The sequence below is a fragment of the Lonchura striata genome, chromosome 1 (assembly GCF_050655825.1).
Source record: "Lonchura striata isolate lonStrDom1 chromosome 1, ASM5065582v1, whole genome shotgun sequence".
In the NCBI taxonomy this organism is placed as follows: Eukaryota; Metazoa; Chordata; class Aves; order Passeriformes; family Estrildidae; genus Lonchura; species Lonchura striata.
The window spans coordinates 47,662,419-47,687,411 of record NC_140703.1 but is presented as its reverse complement, the minus strand read 5'-3'; the positions used below and the strand labels follow the sequence as shown (position 1 = coordinate 47,687,411).

General features: G+C 36.6%; 1 protein-coding gene and 1 long non-coding RNA gene across 2 annotated transcripts in view; one reads left to right on the top strand and one right to left on the bottom strand.

Annotated features, from left to right (window-relative positions):
• Positions 1-376: 376 nt before the first annotated feature.
• On the bottom strand, positions 377-864 carry LOC146768657 (uncharacterized). Its single transcript, XR_014954197.1, has 2 exons — positions 729-864; positions 377-535 (listed from the first exon to the last, which is right to left on the bottom strand). It is a non-coding gene; the product is annotated as an uncharacterized LOC146768657 (long non-coding RNA).
• Positions 865-1,130: 266 nt separating this feature from the next.
• Positions 1,131-24,993, top strand: part of LOC146768655 (uncharacterized) — a 79,367-nt gene continuing 55,504 nt past the window's right edge. Inside the window, exon 1 of the mRNA XM_085576260.1 lies at positions 1,131-1,646. Within this exon, the coding sequence (XP_085432386.1) occupies positions 1,131-1,646 (516 nt within the window). The remainder of the gene's footprint in view (positions 1,647-24,993) is intronic.

Below are 24,993 nucleotides of genomic sequence, written 5' to 3'. Positions count from 1 at the left end.
AGGGAGGCGCGGGCGGGAGCGCGGCGCTGGCCGCGGAGGCTGCGCGGTGCGCGGCTCCGCGCGGACTGACCTTGCCGCGCGGCGGCGGAGCCGCGCTCCTCGCCCGCCGCCCGCCGGGCGCTGTCCAGCGCCGCGGTGCTGAACGCGCCCGCCCAGCCTAGGCGCTGCCCGCCGAGCCGCCGGCGCCGCGCCGCGCCTGCCCCCGCTGCTGCGGTGCGCGGCTGCCCATGCCCGCCGGCGGCCGGAGCCTGCCGCGGGGCCGGGGCCGGGGCAGGGGCCGCCCGCCCGCCCGCCCGTCCGCCCGCGCCGCGCCTCGCCTCGCCCTGCCGGCAGCGCTGCCTCCCCTCCTCGCTCGCTGCCTCGCTCGCTCTTTCCTTTTTCTTCCGCTGCTGCCGAGCCGCACGCTCGCACACACTCACATGCACGCAGAGGGAGAGTTGCTAAGAGGCTCTGCTCGTTTCAACCTGGTGCACACTGAAAGATCTGACACCCTCTGCTGAGCTGCAGTGGCAAAAATCCATCTGCTGAGGGAATGCTGGAGAAGGAAAAAAAAAATCAATCCACGCACAGGGCAAGCGTTAAAAACGCTGGCATTAAAGGCTGTAGATCTATTTAGATGCGTCCTCCTAAATGGATTATTTAATTTATTTCTTTTCTTTTAAAATGGAAAGTTTAGCGTTCCCCTCCTCCCGACCTGTTCCTTATTGCCCCCATTCACACACTCACACCTGCACAAGGAGAGAAAGGCTCGTTTGCCTTATTGTATTTCCCAATGACTTGAACAGAATTAGTGTCAGAGTGTCAAGCGAATGGCAATTTGAGGTAATTATTCTGCACGCCATTTTTATCATTGCTTTAAAGGCGTTTCTTCCTCCCCTGCAGTCTAGGGTGTTTTATGCTGGATTTTGTCTCTTGCTGGTGTTCTCTATGCAATGTGGAACCGTGGATTAATGCACTCTCTTTTTTTCATAATTTAGATGATCACAGAGAAGAGGGTAGGTAGGGGGGAGGGGACTGCTGCACTGTTAGCAGTTCACTCTACCTGTTCCCACGGAGTGTAGTGTCTCCCTTAAGGAGGGCAGGGGAGGGTAGAAACTGACGGTTATTCTTATCTCTATAAAAATCCAGAGATGCGTATATGTCCGTGCATAGATATTTCTCTAGGGATGCTCCTTATATACTCTGTGGAAATAAAACGCCTGCTTCCCTCGACATCCTCCTTCTCGTCCCTTCCACCCCCCCCCAGCCCCCTCCGCTGCCCTTTTTCAGTTCCCACCCTTCTGACAAAAGAAGAGATTACACAGCGGAAAAATCGGTGCCTGGCCTTAAAGACAGGAGCCAAGCACGCGAAAGTTTCTGCATCATTTGGAGAGATTTCAAGATGCCTACGAGCAAAGAACCAGTTGCACCTCTGGTGGTGCCAGTGCAAACCCGCGTTTCCCCTGCCTCGCTCTGAGGAGGAGGAGGAGGAGGGGGAGAAGGAGGAGGAAGAAGAGGAGGAGGAGGGGGAGGGGGAGGGGGAGAAGGACGGGAGGAGGAGGAGGAGGAGGCGCGAAGGCGGGAGAGGCAGCCCAGCCTCCTGGTGCCTGCAGCCCTGGGCTGTGCCTCTGGAGTCCGGCGCCGCTGGTGAACTTTGCGGCATACTGGTAGGGATGTAACCGCGGGAGTGGGCTGGAGGAGGGTTATTTATAGGAAAATCCAGAGAGCCATATGGAGCCTGCACCCCTGGTCCCGGCGGCATGTTAATTTGGTCAAAGCTTCTCCCTGGCTACCGCTTGCAAATAAATTAGACATCCTGCCGATGATGATCTTATCAAATTAATGTAATTAGACCACAGACAAGTTACAACAGTTACCGTGGCCATTTCAAGTCCCCAGGATGAACATTTGGTCTTTTGGTTCGTTCTGGTTGCAGGGACTAGGGAGGGAGGGGAAAACGAGGTAGGAAATGGGACAGAGGTAGGAAACAAAACAGAAAGAGAGAAATCCTGACCCTGAAAAAACTTATCCAGTAAATTACAAATGTGCTAGAAGAGATAAAATGCCACTGAGACAGAAAGCACCACAAGAAATATATCGTTGGTTTCACTAGGAAAAGAAAAAGAGAAAAGGAAACTTGGCACCACATTGGGGCACATTAATTTATTTCTCCTGGTGGTTTCTTTGACTTTGTCTCTCAGTGCTGTAAGGGTGGAAGGATAGGGGTGCAAGGCTGTCTGGAAACCTTCTATTGATCAAAAATTGCAGCTTCAAAGTGCAAAGGGAACTGGAGGTAAGGAAGTCCTAGGCCAATCCACAGAGAGGAGCAGGACAGTCAGAGGAAGGGAAAAGGGTCAGAGTAGGGGTCAAGGACACATTTACTTGGTGTCAGCAGCAGTGACAAAATCACTGTGAACAAAGTCTTTGCAGAAGAAAGACTGAATGGGCCTGGTGAAGATTCACTGGGATGTGGGGCAGGAGGACTTGTTCTCCTCCTGCCTTAGAATAAAACTTCCAAGCATCTTTACCTTTATGCTATTAAAATTGCTCAGTCACCGTAAAAACAACCAAAATGCAACCAGAGGACCTGAACATTAACGAGATATTAAATAAGTAAGTATGAATTGAATGAATGGGAGGAGACAATGACCTGTTGTCAAAGCATGAAGGACAGATTGCCTGCTTCTTACAAAGGATCCGCTGAGAGGTGGGAACTGGTGGAAGCCATCTGGGGACCTGGAATTTCAAAGTAGTTAAACCTCAAAAAGTAAAAAATATGCCAGAAGAAATAAGAATATTTATGGATGCTATGTAACTTCCAAAGGAGTATTTATCTAAGAAAGCCATTGTGTTTCCAACTGTATGCTTCAGAAATTGATGTCTTATATTTAAAATATATATATTTAGAAAGCATATGCTATGAAAATGTTAACATCTAGGAGACAATTCAGAATGAAAGAAAAAAGGCACCATCTATTTTAGCTTTGATATCTGAAGTTTTTTATTCTATGAATCGAGCTACACAGAAAGACCCAGAAAATTAATCTATCATTACTCAGCATCATAATTCTAAATTTCTAGGTCTTGTCATTTTATTGAATTAACTTTGGAAACATGTAACTAAGGATAAGAGGCCCACCTTTGAGAGTTTGAAGGAAATACCTATTCCTGGGACAGGTTGATTGGAAGCTGAAATGTTTTACTTTGTTAATTAGAGGGTGTGGTAATGTGAGAGACCACACAGAGTTGAAGTACCAGTTAGTCTGGGTCTTTAAAATTCAGTATATGCATCCCAGTTTACAACCCATACACAGGTTGTATAAACAGAACTCACATAATCCCCTCTAAATTATCCAGAAGATCAGATAAAGGAAAGAGAGTACAAGCATATTGTCCTTGACTGTTATCTTTTACCTCATGTTTCTGTCTGCAATTCTAGAAGCCTAAAACAATGAGTTGACTGCTTATACCTTTCCTCTGGTGTAAAGTCCATATTTAACCATATACAAGCCAAATGAAGCTGTTTTGAACAGAAATGGATTTACTCATAAGATGGAAAATTACTTGGAATAGGAAAAGGTAGTGGGATACTTTGTTTTCCCAATTAGTAATCTCCCATCCCCCTGTTGCTATGGCTATGTAAGTAACACTGGGTAAGGGTATATTTGTGCTACTTTGAAACATGTTAAAAAGATAGTTACTTCATCTAGCACTGTAGAACTTGCAGAGCAGAACTCAGACCATCTGCAAAGATTCTAGAGAAGAAAGCAATTATTATGGTAGATATCCTGATTTCAGTGTTTGTGCTATATACTGTAAAACCGGCTTCATTTTTTCTATGGAGGTCTAAAGAGATCCTACACTGTAGACATGATGTTGTGTGTGGATACACACACACACATACATATATACATATGCATGTAAACATCTGTGTATGTGCGCTACAAATCATGATAGACCAGCAAATAACAGATCATTATTTAATTTAAATAGGGTAATTTTATTTTTTTATAGTATCATTATTTAATTTAAAATTACATCTTTGTTCAGGCTTTGACTGTGGAATTTAACATAGGCTGGTAGTTAACATAGATGCCTCCTTATGTTGCAGCTCCCGCAGAAATTTTGTTTCTCATGTATACGATGACTTTAAACCAGCTCAAATAAACAAGTTCTAACTAAGGCTAGAAGGGTTTAAGCTAATATCAGGATCTCCCCACAGAACTTTCTATCTCAGTATATTTCACAGGCCAGTCTTCACACATAGCTACTGGATCTCTATTTAAACTGCAATTAGACCTAACAAGGTTTCCAAAACAAGATAATTTTCTCCTTCATTTTTCATTTTCCTAAGGGTAATGGCATGTGAGCATGTTCCAAGTCTCCCTGTGGTATGTTCACCAGACGGAGCTTTGCAAAATGATGCAGCAGCGGATGATGATGACTAAAAAAAAGAAAAAAAAGAAAGAAAAGAAAGTTAGAGAAGTGGTTTGCCTACTTCTATCTAGTGAGTAGGAGACTGGCTCATGATGAGAAAATAAAAAATTCTCTATCTTCTGCAGTGTAAGAGCCAGCCCACATGTTTTTCTTTCTTGGCTCATACCCTCAACCACCGGGCTACCAACCCTCTTGCTGCAGCTGTTCTACTTTACAAGAAAAATAATTTTGAGATCCCTTGAACCATGGAAAAGCAGTAAGGGAGCATGAGTTACAGCACTTGCCAGGGTGTGCGCAGCCCTGGGAGGACTTGCTTGCTTTGTGCTTTCATGTGAGACTGAGCTTGATGTAATATATTTCACATATCAGATATTTAGATTATGGGTAGTAAAATACATTGACATTCTCCTCCATTATACACTATTATCAGACCTTGAGGTAATTTTGTGTTGGAAATAGTGGCTGAATAGGTCACAGGGTTAATCTTAAAAGGTTAAAACTTAGGTGTCAGAAAAGGAAATAGGAGTCAGAAAGATGGACAGATTTTGTATTCATGACGTGTGTAGTCTGCCATAAAACACATGTAGTCATTTCACTTTGAAATCCTGATGATGCAGAAGAAAGAGGTGTATTTAGTGAGTAGGCCAGGCCAAGGTTCTGACCAGAATTTTTTATTTAAACTATATATATTGATCTGAGTTTCTGACCCAGTTTCTACTATGATTGCTTGCATTAAAGTCACTAAAGCACCTGTTCTAGCAGCTCTTAGAATAGGACCAACCCTTACAGCTACTGTACTTTATGGTGAAAGTATGCAGAAGAGATGTTTGGTAAAGGAGTCAGTTCAGACAGTGATTTCAATTTTATCTTTCTTTTTCTCTTTAATTTTTCTTTTATTCTCTATAATTTTTCTTTTTCATTTTCTCTTTATTTTACTGCAGTCTGTGGTCTTCTGGAGTGGCCTTTTGTTCAAATGTAAGGCTTACTAGAGGGAAAGAATTAATCCCCTTCAAAATTAGTAGTGACTTGACCCTTGTCTTTGGGAAAGTATCTTCTACCCACTGTGCTATTGGTTAGAAGAAGATTGATAGGGAGCTGAGCTGAGTCACCCACTTCCTTTTATTCCTCTCATCTCAAAACTCACTTTCACACATACACACACAGACTCACACACACACTTTAAAACTTTGACACAACAGAAGTGGGTTGTCTGTTTTCAGTGGAGAATTTCAAGTTGAGAAGCCCAGATAGAGAGATACGGTTTTGCTGCAGCCCTGACCCTGGAATGTGAACTGAGATTTCACTGCAGCATTTCACTCAAAATGTCCCCCCAGATGCATCTTCCATACTCTCAGTCCTGACATGAAGGCCTAGTTCTGCCTTTCCCAGAGCAGTATGTGAGATGGTTGGTTGCCTGACTTGGGGACCGAGATTTCACTCCAGGCTTTATCTTCCCAAGTTTGGCATTGCAGCATTCGGCACTGCAGCACTGAAGTACACAGACTTCTTTTTTTCACTCTGTGATAAAAGACATACATTTAGGCTGGGGAAAAACATTACAATGAAATTAACTGGAGCTGTGAGAAATATTTGTTCTTTTAGCCAGCTATAACAGGAAATGCACTAGTATAACACTACAGCCTTTAATAAGAAATGATAACATTTGCACCATAGTCTAATCTCAGCAATTTTTTTTTCCTAAGATTCCAGCATTATCATTTTAAGTACCTTGTTACAACAATTCTCAACATCCGGCAAGACATGACTTCCATACAGCGTGATCAATACACAATATAGTACTGCAGTTTTGCTATATAACCTCTTTATGGTTTTGATTGCTTGCTTATTTTATTCTTTCCCTAAGAGTGTCCCATGTCTGACTGAACACGAGCAAAAGTTTGAAACAGCTGGTTACTTTGCAACATTTTCAAGTGACTGAGATAGTTAATACCACTCATTCATGCAATTTAAAGTTAGTTAAAAATTACTTTCTTCATTTTATAAAAACTTCAGTGATCAGACATGAGACAAAAAATCAGTATCATTTAGATATAGACAAGGCATTAAAAAAGTATCTTTCTCAACCAAAAAAAACAAAAATCCTGCAGGAAAAAAAAAAAAAAATTGTCCTAACTTTCAATCTATTGCTTACACAAGTAATTCCACTGAATAACTTTAGCTTAAATAATAGATCTATAATGTGTTTTCAATAATTAATTATTTTCTTAGCCATTTCATGGCACAGTCTCAGAGCAACATAAGGATCACATAAATAGAAAAATATAGACAAGAGCTTGTGTCTCTGCTCTCTCTAACTATAACTTATTTTCATTGTCTAATAATGAGAAGGAAAATGCTTCTCAGAATGAAGTACTGAGGCAAAGACCTGCCTCCACCAATAATTTGCTGACATGACTCTGTGCATCTCATTTCTCTTTCCAATGGCTCATTTTACTAGTTTGAGGAAATGGAAGATATTATAAGTGGGAGACCAAAGGGGCTTTGAAATCTGTGATGAACAAACATGGTGACTGAATGACTACCAGCATTACTCAGGGGTAAAACTGAAAAAAGTCAAATCTTATGTAAGGGAAATACCCAGCTCTTTCTCTTTTTGTCAACCCATCTCAGAGGCTTTTTCAGGAGAGAACAATATTATTTTATTTGCTCAACAGATTGGAAAACAGAAGCACTGACCTTGGGAAGGTCACATGTCAAGCCGTTGATTGCACTGGAAAAAGACCCAAGTCTCAGAAGGCCCTGCCTTCTACCCTAATATTTCACAGACACAGAACTACTGATTTATAGAAAAAAAAATAGTAAAAAGAAAAACCTAAACAAAAGGCTTCCTTTATCCTCTACTTCTCTCTCAGAGTTGATTTTATGCATCAAAGGTTTCATATGCCAGTCATTTTCTTTCTGGAGGCCTTATGCAGTTATGTGGTGTGACAGTAATATCAAGCCTTGGTTTTCTTATTAGTTCACATCTTAATTCCCTGTAATGCAATTATTTTAATTTGGGAAACAGAATATTTTCATTCCTCAGACTTTTCCTGACTTAGGCTTCAGAATTCAGACTTCAAAAACTAAGGATTGCAGAGCCGAATGCTAAAGCATGTGAAACACAAACAACCTCTCATCTAAAAAATATCTTGAAAAAAAGTTAAAAACACTGTTTAATCATAGAACTCTGGATAAGTGGTTTTTAATTCCTTTATTTTTCTATTAAAAAAATAAAATAAAAGCAACCAACCCAGGTAAAGATGCAAACCAAAGCAATACTTTTCAGTGTGGTTCAAAACAGAAACCTGAAATAAACTATTTGGGTTGATTAAAATATGAGAAGTTTTGTCTTGGTGGGAGTCTTATTTGGTTTTTTATGTTTTTTTTTTTTTCTAGAAAAAAAGGAACGTCTATTTCATTAGCATGGAATATCAGAAATCAGAATTTTTATCTTTTATGGCCTTCCATAATCATATTTTGGTGAAATTATTTTTTGTTTCCTTCAATTAATGTGTATTGGAATATTCTGATAGAAATTTTCTGAAAACTTTTCTGAAATTATCTATTAAGTCAGCATGCAGTGGTGTCTGCATATTAAAAGGAGAACTGCTGTGCATCAGCAGACTGGAGAAAGACTGAGTAGATGAAACATCATTAACAATAGAATAATACCTTCTTCCTATTTATACAATGCCTAGAAACCATACCCTGGGACCAATCCCACATGGCATCTTAGTTTTAATTAAATAATGTTTTAGAGACATAAGGGAGAAGAGGCTGGTGACCCGATTAATCATTGTAGTAGTGCTTGATTTTACATCACAGCATCCCAAATGATTTTGAATGTATTATTCTGATGTAAAGCTAGAGTATTGAAGGGTTGTCTCAGGATGTAGTTGTTTTTTTTTTTTTCTCCATGGGCAAAGCTGGTCTGAGATAGTCTTTACTGCCGTCACTAACCTTCAGGCACTAATTTTAACTTTTTGAGTCTTTTTATTTAACCATGATAATTTTTATTGAATCAGTTAATATTGCAGGCCACAAACATTTCTGTCTTTCCTGAGTTGATGAGAGGATCAAGTCATCATTGCTGCTGAGGTGGCCAAGGAATGATCCATATACCTTAAGGGGATGAATATGTACTGAGGTCTAGGATTTAGTCCACAGAAAACCAAATTCTAGAGTCCTCTATCTCTCTTTCTATTTTAATGTGTCCATTGTATTTTTATGATCCTCACAACCTCTCCAAAAGAAAGAGTGAATGTCATCTGTTTCCAGTACAGATTATCTTGTTTCCAGGAGCAAAACTTTTTCATTTTACCAGTCATGTTTCCTGCCTTTTCCATATCTATTGTTCATATTTTTCAATTTATGCCTTATACATGAATTTTATTGCACCCTGTTTGCATAGTTACATCACAGAAGTCTCCTTTTATCTCTTGCAGTTACAGAATACATTTAAATGTACAGTTTATGTACCTGTGCCCAAGTGCTCAGACTTTGTTGCTGGTTATGCCATTAGTGACATCACAAAACGAAGTATCTCACAAATAAGCTTATGGTCAGACTCCAGGCAAACAAATATGAAATATGTTCTCTTCAATCTTTTTCAATTTTATGGGTATAATAGGTCACTGCTTTGTCAGCAAGACTTTTATTTAAGCAAGATAAATACTCACCCCATAAGCTACATAGATACTTAAAATTCTTAAATCTGTAATAACTTCTGCAGAAGTTACTTTATAATAGCTTACTTCATGTTTGCTTGCAATACTTACAGTAAGAATTGGACCATTATCTATTAAGTAGGCTCGTACTCTCTCCTTTGAATGGAAGTTCCTTGCTTACTTGGATATACAAGGACTTTTCTAGAATGTTCTCTGTTTGAGAGGTTGTGGAAAGTGCATGATCAAAATGATGTTCAATTTTACTGTTTTAATTTCATTCACATGAATATTTATTTACACCCTAAAGTTTCAGTATTTACAACTGGGAAAAAAAAATTCCTAAACTATAGACTAGGACTGTATTATATGGTCCAGTTGAATGTATGCGGCTGTGTTTGTTCTCAAACAGACAATTTGTTTGATGCATAGGGTGCAGCATTTGCACCGCAAAACCATGTCAGTGAGGCTTGGCCAAGTCAGCAGGCAACATAAACCTGCTCTGCTGCACACATGAACAGTTCATGCCACCAGACATCTGAGGAACATTTACAAAGGTATATTAATTTCAAGAGAAATTAAGAGGGCTAACCCTTCTGCAAAGGCAGCACAGACATCCCACAGTCCAAACATACCCCTCCAGCAACTGTCACTGTACTTTTTTATTTTTATAGCATCTGGATGTGAGCAGCATCACTAAAATGTAGCAGTGCTGCTCTCTCTATGGATGTGGAACATCGTGCTAAAGGACTCCAGTGACACAATTGGGAAATACCTGCAGGAGGTCACACAGGGTCGGTGCTGAAAGACCTGCTTTCCTTCTCCCTGACACTCTTCTTCATTTTCCTTCCCCATGACACTCATCATGAAAGTTCAAGTTATTGAGGACTGACTCAATAACTTGTGTACTTTCATTCTAACAATGGAAGGTCAAATAAAGGTAACGCAAAACCAAAGCAAAGTGAAAAAGAGATGAGAATATAAGGCTTTTTCTATGAGGACTCAGGGTAACAGCTCCTTCTTTTGGTGGATTTCTGAAAATCTAGAGATTAACGGGTAAAATATACATTTCTTTTAAGAATTGGTTTATTTCTTTTTAGCTCATTGCCAGGATATGAAAAAAAATTAAGTTTGGATTCATTTTTTTTAATTATTATAGTTTATACCCCTTTTTTCAGAAGCAAGATGGGGAGAGAAGGCAAAAATATTTTTGTAGTAATTACATATTTAAATAAATTAAATAAAATATTTTGCTGTTTTTACAGTTAGCTTATAAAAGTCAAACTGAAATAAATCTAGGATGGAACACTTCAGCATTCTGGTGATAACCTTAGCTTTTAGCATTCTGTCTGAGGTATCCACCAAGGTGTCTTTACAGTCACTGGAGAGAAATTAACCATACAGGTTGTGCTAAAATATGCTCAGAACAAGTAGAATAAATTGTGTTGGAAAAGTATTATGCATGACACCTTATTTCCAAGACCCTTAACTCTTTACATCAATTTACGTTAAAACTAGCTTCCTTCTAGATGTCTATATCTAGATGTGGCTAATGTCATTCAAGAGATTACCTGACATAAAGAGGATGTTTATAAAAATAATATTTTAATGAAAAAAATATAGATATGCTTTAATTTTTTTTGGTGTAAAATCCAGCTTTTTTTCCAGTCATTTTTGAACAAAAAGAATGTTGAAATATTTTCACTCATTACTGTATTTCAAGAAGAGTTGAGCAGCAAGTTATCATCTAAGTGTAGCAAGTTATTCAATATAAAAATAGGAAATATTTTTGAACTGGAATAAACAAGTCATTATGTTGTATTTTCAAATTTCCATTTCCCTTTGAAAGGATAAATATACAAAAGGACTGTTACATTGTTATTTCTTACCTTTCAGTATTGCAGAGGGTTGTTCACTTATTTTCTCTTTTACAGCTCTACCAACATATAAGAAAGAAATGAAGGGTGAAACGGAAGAGTGCTATGTTGATGACTGTCATAAAAGTTGGATTTTATTGATTATATTATGTGTATCAGCAGCTTTATTGTTCTGAATCTTGACTCATTAAAATTATGCTTGGGAAGCAATTTTCCTAATTACTACAAAATTCATTGAATTTATAATTTTGTATGAATATTTAGGAGCATTTTCTTCCATACACTATTTATTACAAACATTTAAAATATTTTCTATTTTACAAGCTAGAATAATCTTGTTGACGCCAAAGAAATCAATCTTTTTTAAGATCTCAATCTTATGGCAAAGTAGTATTTAAATTCAGACATTCTACAGTCAAGAATATTTAAAAGAGTAATGATTAAAAATAAAAAAAAAAGAAATTACATCTTAATGACACTGCTGTTGCTAGGAGATTCCAGCTACTGCTTAAGAGATGAATGTGTCCTTTTTCTTAATTAAAAAATGATTAATAAATAGATAAACCACTAAAATGCCAACCTTTTAGTAAATTTGCATGGAAACATCCAATGTGTAATTTGCTTAAGCAGCAGCAGCAACAAAAAAAAATCACACAAAGGACAGGGGACAAAAAATAGGCTATTCTTTTAATTTTTCTTTTAAGTTGTCAAACTACACCTCTGTGCTGCTGAAAAAAAAATCTTAATTAATATTGGTCACTGTGAAGAAAAGGATATACAGTTAGATGGACAATTTATCCAGTACAGTACAATGTTTATTATGGTCTCTCTGTCCAGGCTACATGTAATACAAAACTATAATTTAGCTATTACCACCCAGCTCAGTAGATATAATGGGGTTTTGTTATGGCTCAGAAGCTCTCAAGTTTTCACAAAGAAGCTAAAAAACAAAACATCACTCAGGAAGGCCTCCTGGACAAGTTTCAAAATTTTGTTCAGCAGACTAGAAGTTCTTGACCTTTCTTCATAGTGTATTTTTATTTTCCAAATATCCAGTCCAACATATTGAAAAAAAAAATAGACTAACAGATTTAGTTTGATAAAGGTGTAGGAAATCTGAAAATTAGGATTTATTACAAAACCATGCAAGGTCATAGACTCAGAGAAGGGGCTGATTTGGAGGGGAACCTAAAAGGTCACCTAGTGCCAACATCCTTGCCATTAAGAGGGACATTTTCCATTAGATTTGGTTTCTCAAGGACCCCATCCAACCTGGCTTTGAGCACTTCCAGACATTCACAGTTTCTCTGGGAAACCTGTCTCAATGCTTTAACACCCTCCTAATAAAGAACTTCTTACAAATTTCCAATCTGAATCTACCCTCTTCCAGCTGAAAGTCATTAGCCCTCGTAACATCTTATCACTACCTGTCCTTGTAAAAAAAAGTGTCTCTTAGGCTTTCTTGTCAGCCCTCTCTATGTACTGAAAAGCCACAAGGTCACCCCAGAGCCTTCTGTTCTCCAGACTGAATAACTTTGACTTATTCAACATTTTCACTTAAGAGAAATTCCCCCACTCTCTTGGGGTCCCAGAGCTGGATGCAGGGCTCCAGGTGGGATCTCACCAGGGTAGACCAGAGGGGCAGAATCCCCTCCCTGTCCCTGCTGCCCACACTGCTTTGGATGCAGCCCAGGACACGTTTGGCTTTCTGGGCTGGGAGTGCCCATGGCTGGGTCATGCCCAGCCTCTCAGCCACCAGCACCTCCAAGCCCTTCTCAGCAGGGCTGCTCTCCATCTGCCCATACCCCAGCCTGTGCTGATACTGGGGGTTTCCCTGATCCAGGTGCAGCATGTTGTACGTTGCCTCATGAGATTCCCTGGGGCCCACTCCTCAAGCTTGTCTACATCATTGTAGCTATAGTTAACTCCAGCAATAATGTGAATTTTTTAGAAAATGGACCATTAAAATGAAAATTTTTGTTGTCCTGTGTCCTGACTCCAAAGATTTGATATTTACATATGTTAGAATGAAACCAAAGAACAAACATATTGGTTTACCTGGAAGTCAGAGACAACTTGAAAAAGAGCTAAGAATATAATTTACTCATACATGCTCAAAGACCCAGTCATTAAATCAGGACAAAATATGTGACGTTTATTTCATTGACGTTTAAAAAGTTATTTTGGTCTTTGCATGTATTCAGGGCAATAATATTTATTTTATTTACAAAGCACTTAGGTAGCCTTAGGAAATCTCTGAGCAAGTCCTCCTGATAAAAAGAAAAAACAGTATAGATAAGCTACTGATAAAAATTTAAACCTGGTAATTTTATCAATCCATTGAAAACATTATAAACATAAACAACCACAGATTTTAGATTCCAGACATCCTTTTACAAATACAGGTTCTGTAAGTGGTAAAAACAACCCTCAAACAACATTGTAGTTTCTTGAAACTGTTTCCAAGTCTTTAAACATCCTTGTCTGGATTTTTGGTGTTTGGTTCTGGGTTTGGCCTTAGGTTTTCTTTTGGGTCTGGTAAGCTTGGTTTTGTAGCATAATTAATACGAAAGCTGATCCCAAAATACATTTATTTACAATTCCCAGAGAATTCCTGAGAAAACAGAGATGTTCAGTACATTGCAGAGTCAAAGTAATAAAGTAATACAGAGATATATGAAATCCTGGGGCATAGGATTTTTTTTTTTTTTAAATTTCTGAACAATATGAAGAAAGGCCTGCAGGACATTTTTGGTTTGATGATTCCATCTTCAGTTCAGGCAGGATTTTGAAAACTAAAGTCATAATAATTGCTAACACAGCACTTTTCTGACAGAAATGCAAAAATGCACAGTTTGGCCTTATTGTATTTGTTTCATAAATTGCTAAAATCTGCCTATTGAATATTTTTTACTGTATTTAAGAACCTTCTTCTTAAGCATTTGGCATAACTGATTGCTAAAAAATATTGATAGTATAAAAAACTGAACCTAAATGAATATGAAAAATAAACTAATAAGTAAATCACAGGGTGTAGACCTTGAGTGGGTGGGAGCTTTGTCTGTCACTTTTCCTCTTCCTGTGACCTTCTGTCTGTTAAGGAGAGAAAATGAGTAGGTGTGTGAAAGAGAGAGAAAGGCAGAGAGAAGAGAAGACAGAGGAGAAAGGAGGGATGGAGTGAAGGAGGGAAGGAAAACCAAAACAAGAACAACATAAAAAAATAATATGTTTTGGACAGTATTATTAATTTAATAAGATTTTAAATACATGAAGAATTGTATTGCTCACCCATATGTAAATAAACTGACATATAACTTAGGCAGTGTCTTTAGGTCAAGAATTAGATTGATTAGGGGGATAATACTGGAAAGAACCGTATGCTTTTTTTTATCACAGATATAAATCCAATGTTTTTACTGTCTAGAAAAATTAATGTAATTATTTTTGCAAGATTGAAATGCATAAAAGGAAAGTATTTTTAAATTACCTGTTATTAACAATATTGCCTGTGAATAATACAGAGGTTAGTAACAACAAAACAAACTTGCTAGAAGGATAGGAATCCTGTCTATTTATCTGCATAGAAGTGTATATTCCTCTCAGTTTGATAACAGATGTGAAGTAACTTTGAAGTCTCAGGTTAAAAAACATATTCAAATAAGAAAACTAAACAACATTATCCCATCAGATGTAATCAAAATAATTTGGCAGTTATCAATAAACAAGTTAATTATAGTTTATCACTTGCAAGAAACAGGCAGAATACTACATCATTTCTAGCTTATATCAAGCTAGAAATTAAAATTACTTGGAGTCTTGTTTAACATTTTTGCCTCCCAGCTACATCTTGTAGACTTGACTGCTACTCTGAGGAAATCTTTGGTGTTGAGATCCCATTCCCTTTTCTGGCAGTGAACATCCCAGGACACAGTAAGAGACACAGATTAGTCCAGATCAGGAAGAGAGTTAATCACTTTAAGACTCAGGGGATGGATGTGCCGTGATTGTCACGGCCTAACCTAAAGAACCTAGCAAGAGAAACTTGCTGAACTAGAACAGAAGAGTGGAAGAATGAATTCAGGCCTGAAAGAACTGGTGCTAAAACAAAGATTTGTACCAGCAGACCAGATTAATGTGATTCTGTTTAGAAAGGGGCCTTGCTTTAAGCTGCAGTGAAAGCCATCCTAAGATATCAGGGGTGCTTTGGCATCTTTTATGTACACCATAGAAGAAGAAGGTAGTTGTGGTTTTGAGCTCTGAAAAATTAAAAATCACATTACAAAAGTGTTAATTAATTTTGATTCACCAAGTACAGGATGTGGTCTAAAAATATTTAACAGCCATTCAAGTGGGACAATTAAAATAAAAGAAAACAACAAAAAGACATTTGTCCAGGAAGGCTAGTGTTATCCAAGAGAGCTGTGGCGTTTGTTTTTTTTTTTTTTCCTGGTGGTTTAAATCTGCAGCCTGCATTATTTCCAGTACAATATTCTCTATATCCTTTTGGATTTAAGACACAGATAAAAGTGGATTAGTGAATAAAGATAGGATCTTAGCAGAATAAAAGAAACTCTGCTATTTGAGGAACAAAGCAACAAATATATTTGTTAGTAGGCCACATAGCAACTCACCAGATTCTCTTTTGTATGTACATATAAATACCTAAATACATCTATGTATATGTTTGTATTTATTTATATGTTTATATATATATATGTATATTCAAGCATTTGATGTGTGCAAATTCATAATAATGAAAAATTTGATACAAATTCATGTAGGTTAATAAAACAAAATAGCATAAATAATAATCCCTAAACTCTACCTTAGTTGCCCAAACCCTAGTTGTCCAAACCAATATATTTTTATAAACAGATGTATCAAGTCTATGACCATCAACTTCTAGTGGAGGTAGATCTCTATTACTTTACTAGAGATAAATATATGAGGCTACTTCCTGGCATATGAGTAGGAACTTCGGGCTGTCTCATTTTATCTGACATCTTGATTCACTTGCAATGTATAGAAGACTTTACAGACAATCAAATGCATGACTGTCTAAGAGCTAAAACAGTCCAAAGCAAACATTTTTCAGTGATTCCTTAACAAGCTCTAACTACTGCTAAGTCCCACAAAGAGCAGAAGCATTTAAACTGTGGTAATGAACAGAGATAGGGCATATTGTGGTCATACTTGATGAGTTCTAACTTTGTGGCAACGCATACTCACTGGATGCTTACACACTGGATGTTTCAGATCTTTATCTACAAAATGCTCTCTGTTTGGGTATGAGGCACCTCAAGTGAAATAGCACATTTCTGTCACCAAGTCACACCAAACCTAACACCAGCCAGGGCTAGTTCAGATTAGTGATGTCACTTCTTCAATTAAATCAATTAATATGTAGACCCACATACTCCCACACTCTCTGCCTCTAGGGTGTAAAGGAAACTACATTTCTTTTCTTTCAGATCTTATTTCCAGCTCAAACCCCACCAGATTCTTTTTTTGTGTGCTTCTGAGTCATGAGAAGGGGGAATGCCCCTATTTGCCTTGGTGATTTGTTAGCATTCAAGAGCTATCTCTGTGCCTTGTTAACATTCAAGCGCAAATAAAGCTATTTCAAGTCAATGGACTTGATTCAACAATGGAGTGCTCTAGTTTTAGGTGACTCTAAGGAATGTAGCTGAATTGATTTCAGTGTACTGCAGTGGTTAGCCAAGATCAATATTGGTAACGGTAATAGTAAGAAGCCAATATCCACAAAATATTATCTTCACTAGCTGGGGCTGAATGCGGATTCATCTACTCCCAGCTTTTACCAACTAACTGCACAAAGAATATTGATCTTATTTGCAGGACTGTAGCAAACATTGCTCAGTAAAACTATACAATTAAAAAGTTTGCCAGCTGATCTTTATCTGAAACGTCGAATCATCATACCACACAAATTGACCACATTACTGTAATTCAGGGTAATGTTATGCTTCTCAATTTGCAGAATAACCAGGGCTTATTTTCTTTTTAATTTCATGATTCTTGAGAATTAAGTGCAATTTTCAATTATTTTTAATTAACTGTCCACTCTACATAAGAGTCTCTTTGCAAAATAATTAAGGAAAAAAATGACCTTCTCAAAGGCCCTATCCTCCTAATGTAGTAAGGATTAAGCCAAGTGTTTAACTGAAAAAAATTAAAATATATTAGGACAGCTGATGAAAATTTAGGCCTACTACAGTGATGCAGATATTCATAATTCTTGTCTTTAACTGCCATCTTCTGTAATTGCCACTGTGGATTCTTAAGTGTTTTTGTTTTCGATTCTTTGCCCTTCTATTTCCTGGGTTATAGGAATTTTGATTGCTTTTGCTAGGCTGCTTAGTTCAGTTCCTCCTGGACTACCAATTAGTAGGACAATATTACAGGAGGATTTTTTGCAGCAGTAATCCAGAACACTTAAAAAAGAGAAGAATGCTACATAAAACACATTAAAAATTATTCATAATTTTTAAAAAAAGGGTGAAAAGTTCCAAGAGAGGCTTTGTTCTGCCAGGGGACTCGCTCTCTGGGGCTGAATAACTCCACTACAGGAAAGAAGAACCAAAGTATTGTTACATGAACTTAGGTTTTGCACTCCTAAGTTGCCCTGATTGCAGGCATTGGTGGAGCTGCCGAGACACAGTGAAGCAAGGTCTTACAGCCACCATTTCTCCTGATCTGAAAACTTGCTTGTCAGAAAATGAGCTCTGAAACCGCAGCTACATCAATGCTTGACTCTCCAAAGTACACAGGACCTCTGTGTCACTTCAGCAGCTGTTCAGGAGATTTGCTGTGTGATCTCAGTTTCCTCAATTTAATATGAATCAAAGGCATTCTGTACCTGGCAGAATTATCTTCCTTGTTTTTTTTTTCACTGATGAGGGAGGTAAGATGCTATGACAAGAAAGAAAGATAAGGAATAGGGAAGGAATTAGTGTTAAAAGACAAGGCAATGAAGACCTATGATGCAGGTATTAGCCATTTTCAGTAGTTTTATTGCTTTGCTTATTGAGTACTTAGGGTTTACACTTACAAAAGAGCAGCAGTGATAGAAGTCTGATATCATTGCTTCCAGAAGTCCCCTAGAAACAGTATGCCAGAGCCAGAAATTCAGCGTCTCATAACTAGTTCCACTGGGGAAATAAAATTCCTAAGATTTTTCCATTAGAAAACACCAGCTTAACAACAGAAATTAACTATTTTGATTTGTGCAGTATTTAATTTAGATGAAATTAAAAAGCATTTGAGGATCAAATTTCTAAACCTTAAAATCCTAGTGTGAGACTTCTTAATGAAAAGTTCAACTTTTCATTCCAAAATTATTTTGCTTTGAATTGTAGATACACACACAAAAATTAAACAACCACAAAAGATTACAAATAAAGAAAAGCATTCTGTCTTCTCTGAGAAAAAAAATATTGAAATTTTTTCTTTTTAACCAGAATTTAATATATTTAAAGAAATATATACTGTGTTTTCATGATGTAGGGAGCCAGTTTTGGCTATTGATCTGGTTAATGCTTTTGCTGGTTTCAAGAATAACCCATTTCTTCTTGGTGTTCATCTTCATCTACCAATGTGACAAAACTGCTCTGCCCTCCTATTAAAGTTTTTGCAAACCTTTTGGTGCTAGTTGTTGTCCTTTCTCAGGGATGAGTACTGACTTATTTTTCAGGTAATCCTTGATTTCAGTGAGCCCTATGTTTTCTCAGGCATTTGAACCACATCATGTATTTCCAGATTCAGATCAGGTTTGCTTTACTTCTTGTACACAATGCCATAAAATACACCAGTGCTTCCTACAGTGCCTTTGAAAGGATTAAGTACCCTAAATAGCACAGCACAGCCATGATGTTTTAACCCTTTTGCTGATTAAACATGCCTGAGACAGGACCCAAAAAAGACGTGGCCTGACTGATATCTGAGGAACACACCCTCTAGACTATTTTGTCCATCAGTAGCAATAAAAAATGGTCTTAAACAGAAGATTCATATGTATGGAAGATCAGGCCCTAAACCCACACCATACACACAAAGTCATTGGGGTTTTTCCACTAATGATAGATTCTACAGTTAGTCTGAAATCTTTGCTTGTGGAGAGTTTTCCAGTTTGCAAATGATTAAAGAACTTCAAAGATTCTCTGAAAGCCCACCAAACCACAGCAGGATCCTTGGGAGACCCAAAATAACAGAGGGATTAACCCTCTTTTCCATCATGAAAAAAAAAAAAACAACATCCATGTGCCACAGATACAGGCACATGAGCATGTAGAAATTAAAATTTCCTGGAAATCTACACCAAGCATACTCTAGGCAATTCACAGAAAAGGCTTTATTTGAAAAAGTTTTGGATCACAACCTTTTTGTACTCTCTTTTTACAGGTTAGTGATTGATTTTGGCTTAGGAAGAAAACTGTGTGATGTCAGAGCTATGGAAATATATATGAAAGTAAAAATGTAGGCATATTTTTTTCCTAATTGTGACTGTTATGACTCTCTGACAAGTTTCCTAACATTATTAGCTTTTCTTACAAGTGTATTCCCTACAATACTCTGACTGAATACTGCAAGACTGAAAAAAGGACACTATTATCCCATGCTGTCATATCAGTAGAACCTTTTGTAAATTACTGCCTTTAATTACAACATTTGGGGTTGGAAGGTGTAAAATTATTTTTGTTTTGACTTCTGTTTTCTTCATACTCATGTAATTTGTAAAGACTTTTAACACATTTTTGACTCATGTGAAATACTAGCTAATAATAAGGACTGGTTCTTGCCATGTGCAGGGAGGTAAACCTTTCATAATATTTATCCAGAACCAAATATACAACTACACATTTTCCATTCCTTTCTTGACCTGCTGAACCAGAGATTAAGGATTCAGTACACCTAAAGTCTTTCCCCCATCGACTATAGTAAGATTGGAGAAATGGAGTAAATAACAGATAGGGCCCTATGTTGCTAGGTAACAAAACATCTGTGCATATGTCTGTTTCCTGTAGGAATTACATCTAGCAATCTTCTCCCTTATGACCTTCTAAAAATATTCACCCAGAATAATTTGGACTTTGTGTATGTGATTTTCAGATGGGATACTTGTACTGTTAAATGCAAAGGTGTTCTGTATAGTACTCAACTCTGTGTGTTTAGTTACACTTTCTTTATATTTTTTTACATGCTAGTGTGTGGATATATTTATTTTATATACATAGCAAAATACATGTTTAAAAGTTAAGAAAATGAAAGGAATTGATTGAACACAAATTTAGATTTGAAGCTAAAATCATTGTCTTTCAGTGCAAATGATAGTAAAAAGATCTGTAAAACACCACCATCAATGCAAATATAGGAGGGCTGGGGGACAGACAGACAATTCTTCTTATTAGCAAGGTACTGAAGTGTAAAGTATGCAATTTGATAAAAATTAAACTGGGGATTTTTTATTAAAAACTAGAATCAGAAGGGCGAAAACAAACAGAGATTAATCATCGGAGTTGGAGGAATATTTACTTCCCTGAGGATGCTAATGAAAACCAAAATATAAATATCATAATACCTGGTGACTGTGAAGAAAAGAAGTGTGCAAATGATTTTAATAAAATTACATACCTATCTGGAGCACCCATATGTTTTCGTTTTCCTGGGATGACAACTATTCTGTCAGGTAGATCTCAAGAAGAGCACATGCCATTGGCAAGGCTAGTTACCATCACAGACCACAGAACAGTAATGGCTATGCTCTAGGTTTTAGCTCCATTTCCCCCAGCTGAGCATGCTCAACTTAATCTTATCAAGAAGGACATAGAGAGAAAGTAAAATCCCAACATGAATGGTAGGATCACAACCTCTGACCTCTATCACTGTGTATCATCCACAGATCTCAGCCTGAGGCAGTTCCACAAGTCTTGAAGAGAAGGTTTGCATTCTGGAAGAAACAGGATAGCTCTGCATGTAAATGGCTGTAAATATATTGCAGCAATCTGTAACGATGTATGTGCCAACATGATCCCAGCTTGACCTGCCTGCAGTCCCTTCAGAATGATTAATTAATGTAAGAAGGAAGGAAGGAGGGAAGGAGGAAAGGAAGGAAGGAAGGAAGGAGGAAAAGGAAGGAAGGAAGGAAGGAAGGAAGGAAGGAAGGAAGGAAGGAAGGAAGGAAGGAAGGAAGGAAGGAAGGGAGGGAGGGAGGGAGGGAGGAATTAATTTTATTTCTTTTTAGTATCCCAGAAGCTTTTTTATGGCTTTTTATACTTTCTAATCCCTCCTTTAATTTGGATAGAAATAAACAAATTCTTTTTCCCCTCAGGTTCCACAATGACTGATCTTATTTTACCTTATCCTTTATTTTTTAGTCTTCCTCAAAGCCACAAACCTAGCTTGAAGTCCTGACCACTGACCTCAATAGGAAAAAAAAAAAAAAAAAAAAAAAAAAAAAAAAAAAAAAAAACAAGAAAAGAAAGGACTGGAGGGTGAAATTAGTTTTTTTACTACTCACAAACAGAAATTGTGATTTCATTAGCAAAATTTTTCTTTCAATTTCTCTTTTTCACCCTCTATTTCCTCACACTATTCTCCTTAGTCTGAAGACTATAAGTGCAAAAAATCAAAAAGCAAATAAGCCCTCTACAACAAAGTTTCTGTCTTCTTTTAACACACTTTGATCCCTTTAGTACCCTCACCTCTCTGAAACCCTTCATTGAAGAGCACAGAGCAGCATCATGTCAAAAAAACCTCTGCTAAGTCTTTGTCTGCTTTTCCACAGAGAGAATCTGACAAACAGGCTATCCTGAAGTCCATCTATCCATTTGCTCTTCATTTTATGAGAGCAAATACAACTATCAGTGGTAATAGTTTAAACAGGAGGATGAATGACACTCTCTGAGAGAATACTACTCTTGTGTGGGGATTATACAACTATACTCATGACATCTCTTAAATTTTTTATGCCTTTAGAAAACATAACTTTTTAAATATAAAATTTAGTTAGATTAAATAGAATTTCTCTCTTTCTTTTGAAAACCCCACAGATGGAAATTTGAGAAAAAAATATTATGTGATTAGAGAAACAATCAGAAAAAAGAAAATTGAGTATTATGGCAAGCAGCTAATCTGCAGCAGTTTACCTACCACTTATTTTGAAAGGCAGCAGATTGGTGCATATGAGTCAAGACTTTATTCTTTTTACATCAGGCTACTAATTTACTTATATAGGTATAATATTAATATCTTAATCTTTCAAAAATACAAGTATCCTTCTTTAAGAAATATGTTGTGCAGTACTTCAAAAATAACTCCAAAAGAATGCAAAGTGTATCAAGATTTACACCTTCACACCTATATATATATTAAAAATATATTACATTTTTTATTCTTCACCCTTACAAATAATAGCCTTAGGAGAGTTATATAATAATAATGTTTACAATGTTAGATAAACAACAACAACAAGTTTAAAAAAGAGGAAAAAATAAGTAACCTTGCAATAGATATTCAAATAATCCTCTATACAGTGACATTTTAAGAGCTGAATAACTGTATATAATTTTAAATTGCTGGCTATTTTTTATTTGTGAAACCAAAGTTTACAATTTTTCTTTTTTTTAAAGAACAAATTTTAAGAAATCTGAGCTGTTTTGTTTCCCTCCTAAAAAGGACACACTTCATAAAATTCAAAATATTTCCATTGCACAGAGCTACAGACAGATGTGAAACAGAAAGTGCAAATCATACTCTTAAGTTTGAGGCTGCATCTTTTAAATAATTCCAAATATAAACCTAAAAATATGCTAATAATTTTTTAAACATAAAGGGCAATTCATATTTTAGGTTAGTTTGAGGCTGAGTGTTGAAAATAATTGCAAATATAAGTGAAACAAATAGGTTTAACAATAATTGTATCCCATATTTTCTATAAAAATGTTGTTTATTGCTCAGCATGAAACATAACATTATTTTTCCTTTTAACAAAAGCATATAATGTAAACCATTTTTTTTCAGCATATGTATCTCAGATTGTGAAAGAAATTGTTCAGAAAGGAAGTAAAATTTAGCACATATAAGCAAAATTAATAGATATTTACAAAATCTGTGTATATAGCTCACTTTTCTTTCCATTCCAAGAGGAACAAAAAAAACCCTATTCATGAATGTTTACATAATATTAAATATTTGTCAACTAGCAGCTGACTTCCATTTTGTATATTTGTTTCTACCTAAAATAAAAATGTATGATTTGAGTTTACTGGAAGGATCCCTAAAAAGGAGAGAAGATAAGTATATTTCTCCTTACTTATTTACTGATTTAGGTCTTGAGATTTACTTTCTGGACACTTCCTCATTTTATATTTTCCAGGCAATCAGAATTATTTTTCAAAGAATTACTTTAAGAGTTATTCTAAATCAAGACATTATAATGTGGCTTTGTAGGAGACAGCAAAACATAGTTCAGGTATTCTTAATAGTGTATACCAAGACACAAGAAGGAAAAAAATCAGTTTCCTTCCAACTTTTCCACTGTCCTTTGAGATTAATACTGAATCTGTTTTCAGCTGCATACACGTTATCATTTGAGATGTAAAGTTTAAAAGACAATATAAGTTTTATCATTAGTATTAGATAAACAAAGACAGTGATTGAAAAAAAATGGAAAAATGCACCTTCCTAGTTTATATTGCTAAATCAAAAAGCATACATTCCTCTCCCTTGCAATTTCAGAATTAGTTTGCGTAGGACAGCAACAGGCTTATTAAGAGCATGTATGTTGAATGTTTTGCTGCCCTCACCAGGACACCATATAATTTTGCATTTTATTTGGCAAACTTCTAATTGAATGTGTTGATGGTCATATTCTTTTCAATAAATCAGTTATAATGAAGCAGTGATTAGTGCCACATATGCACAAATGCTACCAGCTCAAATTATTTTAAAATAAATTAGGAGAGGTGCAGTTCGAAGACCTACAAAAATGATGGAGTAGAAGTAGACTTTCTAAGGCAGATACTCTAAGTCTATTGATTGAGCATTAGGAAAAAAAGTGATCATTCGTTTACTGACTATAGCAACAAATAGAGTAGCAACATTTCCTTGTGCAGAAACTTTTTTTAAAAAGAAATAGGATTCAAAGCTCTGTTATATCCTCAGTGTTTACATCTCTGATCTTTCTCTAAACAGAAGAGAAAAACAACAGCATTTTAGAAAAAAATATTCAGGTGTTGGCAGAAGAATGTCTCTAATCAAAGCAGAAATCGTTTATTACCATTAATACAGAATGCTAAAAAAATTATAACAGCCATTATTATAACATTACCTGTGACAATTGATTATATAGATATTGGTACAAAAATACTATCTGTGGTTTATTCTAACCTGTGGCCTTTTCTTCAAGTTCACGTATTTTACAAGTTTCAGAGATTGGGAATGCACTGCCTCTATTGCTTCTATTGCTTCTACAGAATCTGTTTAGTATCCTTTGGTCAGTGAATTACCTCATATTTAACATAATAGAAAATGTATTGCTAAGGCAATAAGAAATTACTATTAGTAATAGACTTATTAAAAAAACCCACTAAAATACAGAGTCTTTCTATGAATATCTTCTGCAATTTATGAAAGTTTAAAGGCAATAATCTTAAAGAGTCACTGTTTCAGGAATAATTTCCTTAACCTCATTTAGAAATAGAAAAAAGATAAAAGGAAATACATTTCTCTAGGCAGAGCATGGTCATAAATGGATAATATGAAGTTCAAAAGAGAACAATAAACATTCTCTCTCTTTGCTCTTTTTTTTTTACTTTAACTGAAAAAAAAAAACAACTCTTCCATGAAATTTACACATTATCTAACAAGTTCTTTTGTCCGAGAAACAGGGAAAAAGCCTACAAGATGCACCAGGGATCATATTTGCCCCATGATAAACACAACCTAAAAGAAATATTGTAGTAACAGATGGATCAGCCCCCAAAATTTTTCATCATATTTAGTCCCTATGGTAT